Consider the following 12,702-nt stretch of genomic DNA (forward strand, 5'->3'; position numbering starts at 1 on the left):
AAGAAATAGACTTTGGCTGACTTAGGCAAAATGGGGATTTATTGGAAATATGTGGGAGGATCACAGAATCAGAAGAAAATATGAAGACCTGAGTTTCGGAGAGATCAGGACCCAGGGCTCCGCCAGGATCTAGGAGGCAGGGACTGGTGGACATTCTCTGGAGAAGTCCAGATTCTTTGTCCTCCCAGCCTTGCGTCTCTCTGTTCAAAAATCCGATTTCTGGGGAAGAACAAACCTGGCTGATCTGCATTGTGTCCTGGGACCAGTCCCACCAAGACTGTGTGCAAGAGAGAGGCCTGGGGCCATCAATGCCAATGCAAATGGAGATGCTGTTACTAGAAGTCAGAATGGATGAAGGACAGGCCACACTGAGATGTCCCCCCTAGAACTACTGAATCAGGGTATCTAGAGTAGAGCTTGGGAAACTATTTTTTTAAATAACAAAGAGCCAAGTTTAGAAACCATCGAATTAGAGGACTTGTTTCGTGTGGCTCCCAGTCGGTAGAACTGGGGTCAATGGGGCAAACAATGAGGGAGACATATTTCATCTCCGCATACAGAGAGAGAAGGTCGTCCAAAGATCAAGTGGGCTGCCTGTCACTTGCAGGTGTTCACGCACAGTGGGGCTGGCCATTTGGGAAGAATAATGCAGAAGAGCCTCAGACTATGAAGGGGTCAGCCTACAGCCCTTAAAAGAGTCTTGGACCTGAAGTTTCTCGTGTTTTCCTTTCTGACGTTGTGTCTCAGTTGTTTTCCCTGCTCTGGCCTTGCCTTTCTCTGAGGATTTCACCTGTTAACTCATGAGTCTTTTTCTTCATCCTCCAAAACGTGGTTTTCTCACCCAGACCCTCTGAGTGACCTTCTTTCGCAGAAGTCCCTCAGAGGCCGTGGGCCTCTGAGTTAGCGGTAACTCTTCCTTTCCTGCAGACTTCACCCGCCCGTTATAGCCTTGCCCTGGGGGAGGCAGGTCGCTGGCAGATGCCAGCCTCATCACAGAACATCTCTTCTCCCGGGGCCTGTGGAAGCCTGCCTGGGACATGTTTCCTCGGCAGGAGGGAGTCTGTCTGTGATGCAGGAGAGGGGATGGTGCTTCGTGTCCATTTTCCTGACCTCCCACCCTCGGTTTGCAGGAAGGGCAGGGGTGTGGGTTTCTTGAAGATTTGCACTGAGCTCATTGCCATCTTCAGAATGGAATTAGCTAAATTAGGGGTTGCCTGTGCCGCTGCTCAAGGAGACAAGGCGGTTGGTGAGTGAAGGGGCAGGTGTAGGAAAAGGCACAAGAATAGAGAAATATTTCCCTGCTAAAGGGAAAACAGCACAAGCTCTGTGACAAATGTATCCACCACTTGGTTTTGGCTCCCAGAGAGACAATAGGGAGCAGTGGGGACTGTGGTGGGTGTGAGAACTGATGCCCCCTCTGAAGGCAGCAGCAACTGGCAGAAGAACCACTGAGCCGGTTTTTACCATGTGAGAATAATGGCCTGGTGTTGCCATTATTGATTTTCAAGGGAAGCCAGGAATTTGAATTTTTTATATGAATTTTCTATTTTAAAATTAAAAATGTACCATTTAAATCTAACAAAACAGGACTGTGGACTCCATGAGGTTTGCCCCTTGGCAGCTTTTGATAAAGAAGACAGGAGTCAGGGTAAATATTCAGTTTGGCTCCTCATCTGGGCCTGTCTTTCGGTTAAACTGTAAGCACCAGGATGGCAGGGGGCTGTTTTGTTCAGTGTAATTTCTAGGGAATAGCACAGTGCTGAGCACATAGTAGACCTTGGATAGATGGATGGATGAATGGATAGGTGGGTGGGTGGGTGGGTGGATGGATGGATGGATGGATGGATGGATGGATGGATGGATAGATGGATGGATGGATAAGTGGATGGATGGATGGATGGATGGATGGATGGATGGATAAGTGGATGGATGGATAAGTAGGTGGATGGATGGATGGATGGATGGATAGATGGACGGATGGATGGGTAGGTGGGTGGGTGGATGGATGGATGGATGGATAAGTGGATGGATGGATGGATGGATGGATGAATGTATAAATAGATATTGATGGATGGATAAGTAGATGGATGGATGGATGAATAAGTGGAAGGAGGGAGGGGGAATGGAGGGAGGGAAAATAACTTCTCTCAGTCTTCTCCTTATCTGCCCTGCACTTCTCACCTTGACAGACCCCCCACCTCCTTTCTAAGTCAGACACTCAATATTTTGTCCTGGTCCCCTTCTTCTCATCCTCCTTATACCATCTAAACCCTTGTTCTGGAATAATCGGATATTAGTCACTTGCACCTGGGTATGAATTGCCTTTCAATGTTTGCCTTTCTCATGGGCATTTCCCCAAGTTGGGCTCTTAGTAGATGCTCGTTAAATGTTGGCTGAGGAAACTGCTTAGACTTCTCAATGTTAACTCTCTTTGTGGAATGAAGGTTGTGGACTTTCTGATATCTGTGGGAATGAGGGTGACACAATGTTATGTCTTTGGAGAGAAGAGGGGTAGGGACTGGGAGATGACATTCTAGCCTGATCCCTGTAGTCACAGTGAGTGGGTGGCCAATGACTTTGTTTACCCTAAAGGCCCATGCTGGGGAGGAAGAGGAGCTCCCAGGGAGCAGCCAGGGCAGGTTTCCATCGTGTTAGACATGAAGCAGGAGTTCTTTAGAGCAAGGAAGATACTGCCTCCTTCCTCCTCTTGGAGAGAGGAAATGACACATCATTTCCCCAGGGACACACCCAGGATGTCAGCCCTCTGCCATCCTGTTGAAGGACAAGAGGGGAAGAGATGAACATTAAGCACCTGCCACGTGTCAGGGATGTCATTCATGGGGGCCTGTGGCAGACATAGTCATGTCCTTCGTTTTACAAATGAAACTGGGGTTCGGAAAGGTTACTGTTTGTCTCAGGCACTAGGGTCTGTCTCTAACCGCCCACCTCTTTACCTGCAGAGTTGAAGTCCTGCCCTGCAGCCCACCGGTGAACAGCCCACTTGCCAGCGCATTTTTGGCAGGCTCCCAGAGGCCTTCAAATCTGCGTCCTCATTTAATCCTCGTGACAACTCTCTGGGTAGATCTTCCTGTTGCCATTCTGCAGATGAGGAAGCAGACGCTGGTCCGAAACAATGCGGCAGATGCCACAGCTGCCAGCTCAAGTCTGGGTCTTTGGCTCCATACCTGCTCCTCATTTTTCTTGCACATTTAGGGACATGCCCCAGGAAAATTCACCTGAGTGCCCCCAGCACCTGCCCAACTCATTTGCCTTTGTCTGTGCCTTTCTCACATGGGCACATCCAGACCCTCTCACATTTGTCTCTGCAGCCCTTGGCCCTGGCAAAGAATAGGTACCAAATATTGGATGGATTGATGGATGAACTGGGCCGCTTCCCCAGGGAAGCAGCTCCTGGCCCTGAGACTCGGCTGGGTGTCCCTTCTGTGGGCTGACCTGTATCATTGGGCTAATGCTCTATGTGGTCATTGTCCATTTATGTGTCTCTCTGTCCTGTTAGGTAGAAGCCCCCTGAGGCCAAGAACTATGTTCTCTTCCTACTTAACTTCCTTAGAGCCTGCAGGCTCTGGCACACAGTAGATGGTCAATCAAAGTGTGTTGAGAGTCTTCCAAAGAAGCCTTCCCCGACCGACCTAAGTCACATCTCCCCTGCCTCCCGCATCTCATCCTCTGTCACTTTGTGCATTTTATTCACAGTACTCATCATTTCTTTTTCATCTGGTTAGTTTTCTGACTTTTCTAAGAGCATGTTAGCTCCACAAGAGCAGGGTCTATATCAACCTTCCCCCCAGTGCGCAGTGAGGTGCCCAGTCTATATGAGGCTCAGTAAATAGTGGTTAAATGAGGGAATGAATAAATGATGTGAATTGTGCCCAGAACTACTCACTAAAATCTCCTTCCTATTGCTGTCAGAAGCCAATGAGGGGACATTTGTCACATCCTGTGGCTCCGGCCCCAGTGGGTCTCAGTTTCTTACCTTCACAGATCCCTGTACAGGTGCAAGGGACCTCGTCACCCTCAGAGGGTTCCTCCCCTTCCTAACTCCTAACTTCCTAATTGCAAGGAGGTACAGAGAGGCTGCCCCCTCATTGGAAGGTCCCCTCTGCAGTGGGAAGGAGCCAGGAGGATTACCTATTCTTGGGAGTAAATAATGGAGCTAGAATTGGATCTCTGAATTGGACCTCTGTGTTGAAAGTCTCTGCTTTTGCCGTCCATCCAACCTGCCATGTGACTCTCCTCATCTTGCTAACTGGGAAAGCCCTGAGTGTGTCTACCTTCAGCAGTCTTCTGCGTGGTCCGTCCTCCATCTCCCCCTGCTCTGTCCAGGCCGCAAATGAGCAACTGATATGTTGCATCAGAAACATGAAAATCTCTTTCTGGAACCAGATCCCTGTCTCTCTGCCCTCCCCCTCCACTCCCCTGGCAGAGGCAACCTGTGGGGACACAGCTGTGCCTGAGACAGAATGTTCCTGACCCCTCCTCCCTGGGAAGGGCATCGCCAAGGCCTGGCCACATTGACTCTACGTCCCAGAGGGATTTATTGGAAGGGCGCTGCTTGGTCACAGGTGGATCCTGTTTGTGCTAATTCTCCTCTTCCTTCTGTTCCTGCTGCAGTTACGAAACAACTAGGTACCCGCTCCTCGTAAATCTCTCTCACACACCACATCCCGCCTCCCCAAACTAGGGATTTCCCACCCCAGCAGCACTGGTTTTATGATATTCTCCTTCCTGGTGCCTCTGATGTGAGGGTACAAAATGAGACCACCCACAGAGATGGAAACTCGGTGGAATCTAGAGCTGCCCCCCACCCTCTTCCCAAGGCTGAGGGCTTGACTGATTGGCCAGGATGTTGAGGGAGCTCGTTAGGAGAATAAACATATTAGGGCATTAGGAAGAGGTCTGCGTTAGGGAGACAGAGCCCTCAGGCACAGTGGGATTTGCCGTTTTGCCTGAGGTCAAACAGCCGGGCAATTACAGAGGCAGCAACCCCAGCCCCCAAGGCATCTAGAATTCCAGACCATCCCTACCCTTCCCTCTGCCAGACAGAACTGTTCAGAGGCAGCTCAAGCCTGAATGAGCCCCCGGCAAGGAGGCAGCAGTCTGTGTGGCCCGTCAGGAGACAGGCTTCTGACTCCCAGCCAGGCAGGGGGATGGACGGCCTGACCCTCAGCTGAGTCCGTCTGCCAGGCCCTGCAGTAAAAATTCCAGAGATGGGCAAAACGAGTGTTCCTTCTGGAAAGGTGAGGCCCTGTGAAGGCAAGAGCTGCTTGGTTGGTATTGGTGTAGTGCAAGGTGCTTTGGGTGCAGGGTAGAATCAAGTCCAAGGGCTGCCAGTTGTGCAGGTTGGACACTGTCCAGTGACCCCACATGGTCATCAGTGTAGATTGGTAAGTGCATTACAACAGTGTACCAGTAGATGGCAGTAAAGCGTCTCGAGGACGGATACCCCATGGCCTATCCCTGGAAGACATTATTCATTTACCCAGTCAGCAAACGTTTGTTAACCGTGTGCCTTGTGCCCTGGCACTTTGTGTTGGATGCTGGAGAGTCAGTGAGCATTGAGACCCAGTTTCGGGTTTCTAGGCTGTCACAAACTAGGTGTATGGGGGCCAGGGGACAGACAAACCATGTGTAATTACAACATGGAGTGATGTGTGTTATAACGGTTGTTAGGTACACAGCGTGCTTGCCATGGGAACCCAGAGGAGGGACACCTAGCCCAGCTTTGTGCGGGGGGTGCTTTCAAGGAAAGCTTGATAGAGTAGGGGAGTATCTTGGAACATGAGAAAGAGGCAGCCAAGCAGAGAAGAGCAGGAAGCCATCCTAAGCAGAGAGAAGAGCATGTGCGAAGGCCCAGAGGCGTAACAGCGAAGGATGTGTTTAGGGAATCAGAGAAAGTTGAGTGTGGTGGGAAGAAAACCAGAGGAGAAATGGACCATAGGTCAGCAGGGTCTAGATCATAGAGGGCCCAGAGGGTCTGGACTGAATCCTCAAAATCTTAAAGCATCAGATCTAACTCACTGTTGCCATTTACAGGTTTTGTGTGATTTTGAACAGGACTTCTCTATCTGGAACATGCAGGGACTGCTCCCTGCCCTGCCACCTCTCAGGGTTGACATTAGGGTCAAATAGGAGCAGGGATGTGAAGGGGCTTGTGGGCCTGCTATACCAATGTCGTCTATTTATTGTTATTATCATCATCATCCATCACTTACTGCACCGATGGGACAGATCAAGGTGAGATGAGTCGTAATTTGGTTTTGTAACCTCCATGAGGGTAAGATTATGTTTTGTTTATTTGGCGTCCCCACTACACGGTACCCATACTGTGATTAAACGGTATGGTTAAACGGCACAGATTAAACACTCTGTCATTCTTTGTTGTTGTTGATTCTGTTTCAGGCCCTGGGCTGTATACTTGGGAGCTTACTATGTGTCAGGAACTGTTCTGAGTGCTTTCTATGTCTTATCTCATTTAATCCTCACAACAACCCTGTGAGATAGCTACTGTCATTATCCCCACTTCCCAGATGTGGAAAATGAGGCACATGGAGGTTGAGTGAGTCACCCAAGGTTGCGCAGTGAGTGAGTGGTGGAGCTGGGATTGCATCTGGGTGGTCCAGCCCTGTGTCCACTACACTCTACTGCCTTGTTCTGTGGAGGATCAAGTGAATTTCTCGCCACAACCTTGGCTGGTAGATGTTATCACCACCTGACAAATGAGGAAACTATGACCTAGAGGAGTTAAGTACCTTGTCTTAGAACATGTGGTGAGTGAGTAGTACAGCTAAGGTTTTGCCCAACCCTGTATGATTCCAAATCCATGCTCTTTCCAGAATACCAGTGATTGCACTCATTAGTTACCATCCTGAGGTCCCAGGCCCACCCAATACTTCTGTGAAACCTAAGCCCTGCCCTGGCCCTTTGCTATACCCCTCCTGACAGCAAAGGAGGGCCCTGCACCAGGGACCTGCAAATTTCCCCCTTAGACCATGCACTGGGTACCCTGAACCCTAGAATTCCCTGCCCAAAGGGACCTGGACCCAATTCCAGGGCCTGTGTAGGCCAATTCCCTGGGCCATTCTCCCAAGGCATGGCCAAGGGACAGCTGTTGATGGGGGCGTGGGTGAGGAGATGAAGCTTGGCCACATCGCCTGGGCCATCCACGAGCCTGCACAAGAAGCGCAGTGGTGCAGGACAGAGAGGAGGTGGGAGGAGAATTAGGGAGGACAGTGGGAACCAAGAGCTGGCAAGCCCCATTCTGCCATGTTCTGGATGGAACTCCAAGAATTCTGAGAAGTCTAAATTCTGACCCTTCCAGGTCATTATCAAGTTGTATTTGTCAAGGAAGGAAGACAGACCTGTTTTATTTAAATGTTTGCTGGCTTTATTTATCAATTTCAGATAATTAGGCATATGATACTAGGCCTCCATTTGTTCTTTTGCCCCAGGCCCCACAAATATTAGAGAAGGGCTTATCCCAGTATCTGGAGTTTGCCGACACTACCTTTAAGGATTCGTGATAAAATTTGCAAACTACGTGAAAAGGTTCCCTTTGCGTGAGGCTGGCTGCACATACATTTTGTCTAAGGCCATCCTGGGAAAGAAAAAACCAAAATCTTTCTTTCAAGTCAATACCAGCGCTGCGAGTCAGTGATTCAGGCAGGGGTGGAAAGAGATGAACTCCACCGGCATCAGCTAAGTGTAGACAGAGAGACTTTGGAAGCAGAGAGACAAAGCTTGGTCAGAGAATCTGTAGAAAGGATTCTTTCTTTCACAAAGGGAAGGTTGAAAAAATTGATGGCAATATCGATGTTCCAGGGAAAAGAATAGAAGAAACTAAGTAGATTCTTGGATGTAATGCTTGCAAATTATTGATTAGAACTCAACCATGTGACCACACCTAGCTGAATGGAGAGTTGGAATATACATTTTTTGGTGCCGATCTACAAACTCTCTTACTGTGCTGATCTATAAACTCTCTTACTGTGGGAAAAGAGGAGAATGGGTATTAGGAGCAAAGAGCTGTCTCTTCTTCCCCAGAGAAGGTGTATGGAAATGCTTAACACAGTGCTCAGATTACAGCAAATGACTAAGAACTATTGGTTTCATCACACCAACAGTCAAGGAGGGCAAATGGGCAGTAAACTTTTGTTATTTTTGCTTTGTGGGAAGACATCTAAGCCCAGGAGCACCCCAACATTCGCTGCTATTTTTCAGGGTTGAACAAAATCATAGACGTGGAATTAGAAGACCGGGATTCAAGCTGCTTTAGGCAAAGTATTTCATCTCTCTGGTTTCAGTTTCATTGTCCATTGGATGGAAATAATAATACTTACCTCATGGTGGTGGTTGTAAGCGTTAAATGAGAAAGACTGTGGGTCAAAACGTACAGCACAGTTTCTGGCCCAGAGTAAGTACTCAACAAGTGGCTTTTTTTCCTCATCTACCTCTTCAATCATTTATTCATTCAACAAATATTAATTGAGCTCCTGCTATGTGTTAAGCACTCTGGGAGGTGTTGGGAATAGAATGATGAATAAGACATTGTTCCTGACCTCAAGGAACTGTGTTATAGTTTAGTAGGACACAGACATTAAACACAGTTACTAATTATAGCTAATTATAATTGTAATAAGTGCTATGAAAGAAAAATAGAGTAGGAAAAGAGAATCTGTATGAGAAAAGAGATGAAGGAGGCTAAGACTAGGATGCTTATAGAGAAAAATGGGCAAGTGGATGGATTTGTACATTCTACGTTAGAATGTAGAATCAATGGGAATAGGGAGAGAGAAAGAGAAAACAAGAATGATGTCTATGTTTCTGCTTTGAGTAATGAGTAGATGGGATGCCATTTACTGATAGTGGGAAGACAGAAGCAGGGGCGTAGAGGAAAGATGAGGGAAGGATGGATGGATGGATGGATGGATGGATGGATACATGGATAGATGGACAGATGGATGGATGAACAAAGGGATAGATGAGATCTTCATTGGACACATGGACGAACAGAGAAATGAACAGATGGATAGATCAATTTAATAAGTCCTTTATAGAGTATATAGGGTGTAACTCAATAAAATAATTCTGCACTATTATGTAGATGCTTTACCTCATTTGATCCTTAACATAACCCTTAGAAATATATTATGCAGGTATTAACATCTTCCTTTTACAGAGGATAAAACTGAGACACAGGGAGGTCAAGTGACTTGAACCAGAACCCGAGTCTCCGATCCTCCCATGCAGTACTCTTTCCTCTCTCCTACACAATCCATATAAATAATGCGAAAATCAGCAGTTAAGCTGAGAGGAGAGAGCAGGAAGATAGAGAATGTGTCTGGATATGCATCTCTGGGGGTAAGGCCTTTGGGAGAAGGGAGAAAAGAGTAAAGCAGTCTGAATCCTTACTCAGCATCATCATCTTTTCTTCCTCTCCTTTACAGGGCCAAGTATTTCCATGGGAAGAAGGTGAATGGAGAGATTGAGATCCGCGTGGAGCAAGTAGGTTGGAGCTGAGTCTTCAGCACTATCGCCCTGACCTTTTCTGTAGCTGGAGCCATAATGAGCCAAGATGAGCAGAAAAATCCTGGCTGATACCTAGGAGTCTCATTAAATTCCAGAATTACTTGGCCCAATGGTTTTCAATATTTTTGTTTTAACAGTAGAAGCTTTCTTCAAAGGAAACCTCAAGTAGGATCCCATTCTACAAAATAGAGAGAGAGCTTCTCTGATGGAAATGGGCATGGGGAGCCCAGAAATCTGTCTGCTTCATCCTGTTCCATCTCCTCCCATCCCCTGTATGGTCCCCAAGGCATCTCCTTGAACCACTCGGGCTGGGGAGCACAGTTGGTTTGAATCCTGACTCCCTCATTTTCTAGGTATTGGGCAAGTGACTTAATCTCTCTTTGTCCCGTTTTCCTTGTATTGTTGTTGTTGGGATTAAATTATTTAAAACTTCAAAAGAAGTTAGAATCTCAAATACTGGCTCTTGTTATTGCCACTAATTTCAACATCCAGACCCCTCACTTAATGGGGAAAGGAACACATGTAGCTCAAGGCTACATAGGAAATCACTGGCAGAATTAGGACTAGAACTTGTGGTCTCCAGATCTAGGGCTCTTCCCATTCATTCACTGAACACGTGTTGGAGACCTGCTCAATGCTGAACACTGTGCTCGGCCTTAGGAGAGCACATCAGAGCATGGGTGCTGGAGCCATACCCAAATCTCAGCTGACCGTGTGACTTTGGTTGAGCAATACTTCAGCTCTCTGCAGCTCAGTTTCTTCATCTGTACAATTGGGGTTACAATAGCATCAACTTTTAGTCCATGAAATGTAGCTAGAACAGTGCCCAACACATACCAACCCTTAGTAAATGTTACCCATTTATCATCATCATCATCCAAGGCAAACAGTTAATAAGATAGAAAAGGTCCCTGCTATAAGATGAACTCACAAAAGCATAATAAAAGAATAGAGGGATGTGACTTTTCCAGCACTCTTTGAGTTTGGTGTGTTGGAGGAAAAGAAAGCCTTTCTGAGCATCAAAGTTGAGTTGGCTTAGTATTAAAACACCTACAGCTTGAATTTCAATTTGATCTTGTGGCTTTCAAGTTAGTCCAATGTCTACTGGTTTTCCTTCCATGGCAAACAGCAGGTTATTTTTACTCACTTCACAAATATTTGTCAAATGTCTACTATGCTAGCTAGCTAACATGTGGAGAATGAGGATATAGAAGCAGAGGCTCTGTCGCAAAAAGCTTGTGGTCTAGGAAGGGAGGTAAGGTAAGTCTTCACAGAACCTCAACACAGGTGGAGTCCAGGAAAGAGTGGTCCAGACTTAGTGCTATGGGCAGCAGAGGCCACAACTAATTGAGGAAGTCAGAAGTGGCTCCCAGGAGGAGGTGGTATTTGAAGTGGATCTTGGAGGATGAATAGGGTTTCAGCAATTGCAGATGGCAACATGGAGAGTATGTGACATGAAGCAGTATGAGCAAAGGTAAGGAGACCGGAAGTACAGGGTGTGGAATGGTGCGGAGTCCATGATGGTTGACTCCCAGAGAGGACTCATAATCTTCCCCTGGTCCCTAACGTACTTGTCCTCTCAAGTTTCCTGTCTCAATGAAGAGTGCCACCATCTACTTTCCACTTTAGCCAGAAACCTGCACAGTCTCCTGGATGCCTCCCTCTCCCTCCACCACTATACCCATTAGTTACCAGATCCTGTTGACTCCATATCCTATATCTCTGGTCCATCCACATCTCTCCATCCCCATTTCCTAGATCCTTGGCTAAAGTATCATCAACTCTCATCCAGTCTTCCTAACCGACAGCCTCCTAACTCCATCTCCTCACCCACTTCCAATTTATTTTTTGTGCTAAGGCTGGAGCGATCTTTCTAAAAAAGCAAATTAGATTCTTAAAAGTGTTAGCTTTTGAATTCCTTCCTCAAAGATTCCTTCTCTGAGACTTCACATTCTGATCTAAATCAGCTAACCCAGTTATTCCCTTCCATAGTATCCCAACTTTTCCATCCTAGTCCTTACGCATATATTTAGGTGTAGGACTCTGTAGGAGGGTAGGGGCCATGGCTCTTTGGATCTCACTCTGTTAAGTAGCACAGGGCCTGGCACATACTAGAACTGAAGCAAATATTTGCAAAATGAATAACTGATAGATTCCACAGATTCCGGGCTGCTTGTCAGTTTCCAAGGGCGATAAATCACTGCTCCTTAATCTGCTCTCAAAAATCTGCGTTTTCATAAACCATCTGGTTAATGCTCAGTTGCCAGCTTAGCTAATCCTGTCTCATCCCGTTTGTGACAACCCCAGAAGCATGTTTTAATTTTACCCTTTTGTCTCAGTGCTCCCCCTGACCCGATTTATGGGTACAAAATCTGTGAGCAGGAACATCAGAGACAATTGCCCTAAGAATAACCCAGGGGCTCTGAGTACACTCAGCCGGGCTATGAGGACTCCAGTCACACTGGAAAACATTGGCTAATTTATGGTCATCCTGATTTCGAGTTATTCCCCTTCTTGGAACTCGGAAGGCAGATTAGCCAGAAGACCAATTAGCAGGTCATTTGTGCATGTTTCCCTGGAAGACAGGCTTTCCTAAACACATCTTAGAGTCTGAATCGTTTGTCTTTTCCCATCTGGATCAATGGGTGGGTCACATAAGCAACCCCCCAGGAATCTCACATGCAAGCTCTAGCACTTGGGAACAGTCTTAGGATGGAAGCCACTGTTTAGTCTGAGCCGGCCTCACATTTTGGAAGTCTGTCTCCCAACTGAGGGCCAAATTAACCAGATAATTGCACTGTCTGGGTTTTGCTGGACAGAGCAAATGATTTAGTTGTGGTTGGCCTAGAGGAAGCCTCCGCCCCTTCTCTCCACCCTCTTCCCCTAGTTCGGAAACTGCTTGCCTCCGCTCTTGCAGAGCCAGGAATCAAGAAACCCTGGGGAGGCCAGTGGGGCGAACTGCATCATGTTGCATTCCATTACCCAGAATGCCCTATTGGCTCTGCGGGGCCTCACAGCAGTGTCCTAGTAGGGCCTGAGAAGTTCCAGCCAGGGTGGTTGGCATGTCAAGCTCTCCTCTGTTTAGATTTGAGGCAAAGGGTCTTTTTCTCCACAGGTACAAGTCAGCCCTCTGTGGGACTAACCGATGAGGTTGAT

At 47.2% G+C, this 12,702-nt stretch overlaps 1 protein-coding gene across 1 annotated transcript in view; it reads left to right on the top strand.

The window, feature by feature from the left end:
* Positions 1–12,702, top strand: part of SYN3 (synapsin III) — a 424,113-nt gene that overhangs the window by 9,416 nt on the left and 401,995 nt on the right. The window contains exon 2 of the mRNA XM_058568480.1: positions 9,465–9,522. Coding sequence (XP_058424463.1) covers positions 9,465–9,522 — 58 coding nt within the window. The remainder of the gene's footprint in view (positions 1–9,464; positions 9,523–12,702) is intronic.

The sequence above is a fragment of the Diceros bicornis genome, chromosome 25, assembly GCF_020826845.1.
Source record: "Diceros bicornis minor isolate mBicDic1 chromosome 25, mDicBic1.mat.cur, whole genome shotgun sequence".
In the NCBI taxonomy this organism is placed as follows: Eukaryota; Metazoa; Chordata; class Mammalia; order Perissodactyla; family Rhinocerotidae; genus Diceros; species Diceros bicornis.